At 52.6% G+C, this 7,406-nt stretch overlaps 1 protein-coding gene across 4 annotated transcripts in view; it reads right to left on the bottom strand.

The window, feature by feature from the left end:
- Window positions 56–7,406, bottom strand: part of RYR1 (ryanodine receptor 1) — a 126,705-nt gene continuing 119,354 nt past the window's right edge. For 3 of the 4 annotated variants that reach the window (XM_018062343.1, XM_018062345.1, XM_018062346.1), the window contains 10 exons: window positions 6,413–6,455; window positions 4,832–4,962; window positions 4,664–4,724; window positions 3,833–3,979; window positions 3,418–3,552; window positions 1,307–1,463; window positions 832–896; window positions 642–742; window positions 443–494; window positions 56–295 (listed from right to left, as the gene is read on the bottom strand). In XM_018062343.1, coding sequence (XP_017917832.1) covers window positions 200–295; window positions 443–494; window positions 642–742; window positions 832–896; window positions 1,307–1,463; window positions 3,418–3,552; window positions 3,833–3,979; window positions 4,664–4,724; window positions 4,832–4,962; window positions 6,413–6,455 — 988 coding nt within the window. In that variant the 3' untranslated portion in view covers window positions 56–199. The remainder of the gene's footprint in view (window positions 296–442; window positions 495–641; window positions 743–831; window positions 897–1,306; window positions 1,464–3,417; window positions 3,553–3,832; window positions 3,980–4,663; window positions 4,725–4,831; window positions 4,963–6,412; window positions 6,456–7,406) is intronic. The other variant, XM_018062344.1, reaches the window with a different exon arrangement.

The raw sequence follows: 7,406 nt of genomic DNA, 5'->3' as shown, positions 1-7,406 counted from the left end.
ATTCCTGGATGCCCCTCCCCCGCCCCCCAAAAATCAACAATCCAACACAATGATGTCAGGGGTATAGCACAGACTTTAATTCGTCAGTACATGGTCACCCCTCCCCCAGCTGCCTTGGGGGGAGGGGTTTGAGGGCTGTGGGGTTTGCTGTGAGAATAAGGCACTTGAGGTGGGGGGTGAAGGGCCAGCTAGGGGTGTCTCAGCTAAGCTGGTCCTCATACTGCTTGCGGAAACAATCGCCAGCCGGGAAGAAATCCCAGCATCTCTCTTGGTACATCTTCCAGACGTAAGACTCCTAGGGGTGGGAGATGGGGAAGAGTTAGTTGGTCACATCTTCAAATGCTTCATATTGACATGAGCTTTTCACTGCCACCTGCTGACTGACCTTATATTAAAATTCACCATGTCCCTGCCCATTGTCCTTCCAATAACACACGCTTACCTGGCCCGTGTGTTCTGTCTCGTCCTTGTTTATCAGATACATCAGGAAAAACCTGGGGATGGGAGGCAGCAGTAGACAGGTCACGATTTCCCTTACTTCCTCCTGATTAGCTGGCTGGGAATCCACCCACATGGACACCGCACCCCGCTGTTGGTGGCCACGCCCCACCCTCCTGATTGGCCAACGGGCCCACACTCACATGTAATTGGCCAGGTTGTGTTCCTCCAGTGTGTGAGTCTCGAACCCATGCGGTGTCGTATCAAAGTAATCACTGCCGATACCGCAGATGAAGCACTTGGTCTGTGCGTGGCAGGAGACATCAGAATCAAGGTCCGTTCAACCCCCCAGGGTCCTGGAATCCCTCAGAGTCACCCCCAGACGTGACCTACCTCCATATCTTCCTTCACTTGCTCTTGTTGGTCTCGGAGCTCGCCAAAAGCGTCAATGATCAGACCTGGGGGCGGGGGCGGGGCGGGGGAGGGTGTTGCAGGGCGCTCGTCAGTGTTTAGCTTCTCACTTCTAGCTATCGGCCTTTGAGTCTTGAACCCAATCTCCCTAATCTCACCCCACTTACTAGAAATAATAACACCTAGTGTTTACTGAGCACTTACCATGAGCCAGATACTTACCACCTATGAATTAACTTGATTTTCACAACAACTCTATGTGGCTAGTATAATCAATATCCTCATCTTATAGATAAAGAAGCGGAAGCTCAGAGAGGTCACTTGACCAAAGTCTCACAGTAGGGGGAGGTAGAGCCAGGATATGAATCCAGGCTGACCAGATCCTGGATTTGTACACTAAGGAGCTAGCCTGCCTCTGGACACAGCCCCCACTCCCAAGACCCTGATGAGCACTGACCCTGGATGATGGCCAAGAGGATGACGATGACGAAGAAAAAGAAGGTGATGTCGAAGACCACTCGGTACAGCTCGTATTCATCGCCTGCTGGGTCCTCTATCTCGTCCCCAATGCCCCCACCAGCTCGGACACCCACGTACATGTGGAAGAGGTAACACTGCAGGGGCAAGGTGAGAAGCACATGAGTCGTGCGTTCAGGCTTCGACATTCACTGAGAACCTACAGGGCCCCGGATTGGCTGGGGCAGGGCACACACAGCAATGACTGAGACAGCCCTGAACGCTGCTCCAACAGGGCTCACAAGCTTGGCATCAGATAGTGACAGCCCAGAAATGATCAGGGTTGTGATAGGGAGGGCCCAGGGCCAGGAAAGCACAGCGTAGTCATGGGCAAGATGGGGGAAGCACAGGAAACGTTGAAGTTTTGAAAGCCTGACCTCGCCTGGGTGATAGGGTAAGGCTTCCTAGAAGAGAGGACATGTGTGAACTGGAAACGTGAACAAAATGTTAGGTGGGAGAGAGCGTTCCAGGCAGAGAAAACCACATGTGTTTCGTCACCGCTGGGGAGGAAAGAATACATCTTGCTCCTGTGAGGAACTGAAAACAGGTTCACTGAGGCTGGAAATAGAGTTCCTGTGAGCAAGAGTGAGGAGAGAAATGAGGGCCAGCTAATGGTCATGGAGAGCTTCCTGTAAGAGGCAGCATTTAAGTTGAAGATGAGGCATCAAGTGAATAGGTGTGTGTACGTAGGGCCAGGGAGAGGGCGGGTAGAGAAAAGGTCAGATGCAAAGGGCTTGGGTTGGGAGGAAACACATGATTTTAGGGGAACTGAGGGAGGACCAGGCAGCCAGAGAGCAAAAGGCAAGGACTGTGGTTAGACTCAGGCCAGGCTAGTTTTCCCCTGGCTTTGTACACCATGGTGAAGGCACTGGGGAGCCACAAGAAGGTTCTGAGCAGAGGGAAGGACATGGTCTGCCTGAGACTTGGGAAAGACCTTACACTGTTTTTTTTTTTTTTTTTTTTCTGTGTCTCTAGGAAGTGAGAGAACCCAGTTGCCTTGGGTAAGAGCTAAGACCAGTGACTGGTGGGAACAAGGCTGAGTAACAAGACCAAGTCTGGTGGGGCCTCAAATACCAGATTGAGGAACCAGATGGGTCCTGTGAGCATAGTGCCAGATTACAGGCCGTTCTGAGATAAAGCACTAGAGTGATTCTTTCAACTGTGACCCACGCCTATAGTAAATTAAACTCAATTTGGGTAATGACCACCATTTATTAGAATAGAAGAGAAAATAGAAACATGCATGGCATAAAACTTTTCCTGATAGAGAATGATGATAGTAGCTCACGTCTATGGAATCCTTAATACCTGTCAAGCACTGTTCTAAACTTTTAAGTCTTTGATGGTCAGGGAGCATTGTGTGCGCTCAGTCATGTCCAACTCTTTGCAACCCCAAGGACTGTAGCCACCAGGCTTCTCTGCCCATGGGATTTCCCAGGCAAGAATACTGGAGTGGGTTGCCGTTTCCTTCTCCTGGGGATCTTCCCAGCCCAGGGATCACACCCGTCTCTCCTGCATTGGCAGGTGGGTTTTACCACTGAGCTACCAGGGAGCATCACTGAGTCCTAAAAGCAACCCTGGGATATAGGCTGTATTATTGTAAACCATTTCACAGGTGAGGACACCAGAGTGAGGGGAGGTTGAGCTGTCAACCCCAAATCACATGGCTTGTAAGTCAGGCACTGTGCTTGAGCACCTTTCCAAGGATAATACCTTGAAAAGCTCAAATATTACAACAGTGGCTACCATTCACTGAGGCAGCGTTCCAAGTAAAAGGGTCAGATCACTTAACCCTGGAAATAAGTCTGCAAGGTAGGTTCTATTACTTTTTTTTTTTTTTTTAATTTGGCTGCACTCTCTAGCATGTGGGATCTTAGCTCCCTGACCAGGAATTAAACCCACGCCCCCTACCTTGGAAGGGGGAGTCAACCACTAGACAGCCCAGGAAGTCCCAGGGTAGGTCCTACTACTAACCCCCTTTACAGATGGGAAAACTAAGGGTCAGGGATGGCTGGTAACATGTCCAAGAGCGAAGGGTTGGGGGGGGCTCACTGTCATCATGTCGTCACACTTCATGTCAGGTTCGTCCTCATCCTCGCTCTTGTTGTAGAACTTGCGGAAGAAGTTGAAGGCCACCACTGTGTACAGGTAGACCACCACCGCCAGGAGGCCCACCGTCATCACCAGCTGGGGGCGGGCAGGGGCGGCTCAGCTCCACGCTCAGCTCCACGCTCGGCTTGCCGCTCCCCCATGCCCACCTTCTCCATCTTTGCCCCACTTCAGCCCAGATGGCCCTCCTGCCGGGGTCTCATGACCCACATCCACCCTGGCTCAGCCAGCCCAGCCTTGCCCCTGCTCACCCAACCCTGTGCCCCCCTCATCCGAGCTGCCCAGCCTTCACCCTTCATAAGGGACAGCTAAGGTAGCCCCTGCCAGGCTCACTCCACTTGGGCAGGTCCCTCCACACCTGCTTCCCGTTGTGGGTGACGGAGGAGAGGATGGTGCGCAGCGTCTTGACCCCCATGGCGATGTCCAGGAGGTGGGCGGCAAAGAAGAAGTTGTTGTAGTGTCCAAGGAGGGACATCACCATGTACCAGCCCAGATACAGGAAAGACTGTGGGCACACAAACCCGGGGTCAGCGGGCACGCACGAGGGCCAAGGAGCACTCTGGAGGCCCAGGAACGTTCAAGAGCATCGGGCGGGCTCTGGTGGTCAGGGTGCCATCTCTGGCTAGGGATTATTTGAAGGATCAGGAACACTCTAGAACAATGGAGCACTCGGTGTGGGAAGCCATTCTTCGGGGAGTTGGGGAACCCTCTGCAGAGGATGTAGTCTGGGAAACCAAGAGTGTTCTGGGCCTTCCGTGGCGGTCTAGTGGCTAAGAATATGCTTGCCAATGCAGAGGACACAGGTTTGATCCCTGGTCTCGGAAGATTCCACATCTGTGGGGGCAGCTAAGCTTGTCCACCACAACTACCGACCCAGGTGCTGCAAACTACCCTGCAACTAGACAGCAGTACCCCACTCGCCACAACTAGAGAAGGCCTGTGCGCAGCAGCAAAGACCCAGTGCAGCCAAGTAAATGATTAAATATAAAATAAGATGAATTAAGGAAAACAAAACAAAGAGTGTGCTGGAGGGTAAGGAACCTTAGGCAGGTCTGAGGGTGCCCTAGGATCAGATGTGCACAGAGCTCAGGAGTGGGTCCCTGGTCAGGGATACCTGGGGGTGGAGCCCCCAACCCTCCTAGCGCCCTTCACCTGTAGGCCCCTCCCCCACCTACGGGGCCCTCCTCACATTGTCTGTGAAGATGACCCCGAACTTCCAGATCTGGTACTTCACATCGATGGACATAAGCCTGCAGGGCAGAGAAAACAAGGATGGCCAGATGCTGGAGAGTCAGACCAGAGCCGCCTCCCCCGCCTGCCCCAGGCCTGGGGGTGGGGGTAGTCCTCCCTGGCTCACCAGGTGAGCAGCCCCGGCGGTGGTTCAGGCTTGCGCTCATTGTGGGCTGTGATCTCCAGCGTGGCCAGATCCATGCCCAGCAGCTCGGCGATCCGCTCCCGCCCATAGATGTCCCCGTGCTTGTCCAAGACCTGCACAGGGGAGCAGGGGGCCGTGCAGACAAGACTAGAGCGGGGAAGGTGGTGGTCTGCTCTGTGGGACAGGTCTGGGACATTCTGAACTTTGTGTGAGAGATTGGGGGTGCATTTTTCTGGGGAGAAGGGCCAGAGCTTTCTTCAGATCCTCAGGGGGAGGGTCCAAAAGTAATAAAGCCCTCCCCCCCAGTTAGCTCATTAGCCAAATTAATTGGGATAATTTATTATAATTAGGCAGGTAGGCAAGGAATCCTATATAACTATATAACCTATATAACCCTATATAATCCTATATACCTGCCCCCCACCCCATCACTGATGAATTTATCTCCTCCTGCTCACCCTCTCACTCTGCTCCAGCCACACTGGCTTCCCCACAGCTCCTCAAATACTCCAGGCACATCCTCGCCCCAGGACCTTTACAGCTGCCATTCTCGCCCCCCCGCCAGGACACACTTCCCCCGGACTTTCACCTGCCTCACTCCCTCACCTCCTAATCACCCTGCAGAGTAATCTCTCTGGGCCAACCCCCACACACTCCCCCTCCCGGCCCATCTTTTTTCCTCCGACAACACTTATCACCATCTGAACATTATAAATGTGTTCCTCATCTGTCTTTCCAACTTGAGGGTCAAAATGTGTTTACTGCTAGGAACCCCAGTACAGTTCCTAGCAGGTAGGACTGACTAGATACCTAGGAGTACTCAATAAACTTTTGTTGAGTGAATGAATGATTCTAACAGTCAACACTTGTCTAATGTCTTTTTTGTGTGTGTGCCAGATACTGTTCACGAAGCAGGTCAAACGATCTTTACAACAGCCCAGTGGGGTCAGCCCTCTTAGTACCTCACTCAACATGATAGAAATTGAGGCACAGAAAAGGTGACACATGGGAAAGCAGACAAGGGACTTCCCTCATGATCCAGTGGCTAAGAATCTGCCTTCCAATGTGGGGGACATGGGTTCTATCTCGAGTAGAGAACTCAGTTTCCATAGACCGCAGAGCAGCTAAGCCTGGGGGCCACAACTAGAGAATCCCGAGTACCACAGTGAGGATCCCAGGCGCCGCAACTAAGACCCAATGCACTCAAATTAATTAATGAATGAAAAATTAACAAAAAAGAGAAAAGCAGGCAATCCAGCACCAGAGTCTATGTGCTGAAGATAAGATGCCTTAGCTCCTCCCTCAAAACTAATCTCCATGAAGTATTTACTCTGTGGCAGGCACTGCTGAGGTTGTCACATGCATCGTCTCATTACAGGGGGTGTAGGGGGGTGATTATCATGCCCATTTCCAGATGGGCAAACTGAGGTGCTTCTCAGAGAGGCAAAGCCCCTTGCCCAAGGCTGCACAGAAACCAAGTGCTTGACTGGGTTTGGATGGGCTGGTGGCATCAAGGCACCCAGCTGGGGAGGACCTTCGACCTCCCCTTTCACAGCGTCTCACCTTCCGCTTGACAAACTTGTCCCAGTAGTTGCTGGGGAAAGACCTGCCGAGAGAAAGAAGCCACAAGATGTTAGGGGAGAAAGGAACAGAAGCCGCCAGCCAAACTGGGCGGGAGTGGGGGGGGGTGGGGTGGGGTTGGAATTCCAATGCTTTTCTCACAGGGGATCCCAGACAGTGGGGTCAACCTCTCACTCAGGATCAGGCTCTAAAGACCCCAGGCCAGGTGACGCTTGTCCAAGTTCAACCTTAACATCCTGCCCCGATCCCTAGGCTCCGCTGCTGTCATCGGTGGAGCCCAGGTGACGGGGATGTACAAAGACCTGAACTGCACTCAGATGGGAGACAGGGAGGCAAGAGTGTGTGATGGGGGTGGGGGGTGTTGGAGCCAGCAGCCTGGCCCCGCTTTGGCGTCCAGGGAACAGAGGGCTTTCTCATGCTGTTTTATTTAATTTTATTTGATGCTTCTGGCCCTTTATTTACCAGGTTTTGTTTTGTTTTTCGTTTTTGTCTCCCGCAGCATGCGGCATCTTAGTTCCCTGACCAGGGATCAAACCCTGCGCTGCCTGCATTGGAAGCACGGAGTCTTAACCACTGGACTCCCAGGAAGTCTTGACCTGGTGTTCTTATTCTAGACATGCCTCCCTCTCAGGATGCAGCCTGGCTGTATAAACACGGAAGATAGGACTTCACCTGGGGAGAATGGGATGGGCTGGGAGTGCTCTTTGGGGGTCCAGTGTCCCACCACATTGCCCTCATAACCCTCATTTCCTCTCTGGGCTCAGTTCAAAACCCAAATTATTTCATCAGTTTCCCATTCATGACACCTGGTGAGAATCCTGCGTGAGGACGGAGTTTAAAATGCAGCTCCTGGGCGCCTCTGGAGATTCACTGAACCAGAATCTCCTGGGCGCCTCTGGAGACTCACTGAACTGGAATCTCCTGGGCTGGGGCCCCAGGAATCTCCATGTGTCTCCAGCACCCCCACAGGTACTTT

This window comes from Capra hircus, chromosome 18 (assembly GCF_001704415.2).
Source record: "Capra hircus breed San Clemente chromosome 18, ASM170441v1, whole genome shotgun sequence".
NCBI lineage: Eukaryota > Metazoa > Chordata > Mammalia > Artiodactyla > Bovidae > Capra > Capra hircus.
This window is presented reverse-complemented; position numbering and strand designations above follow the sequence as displayed.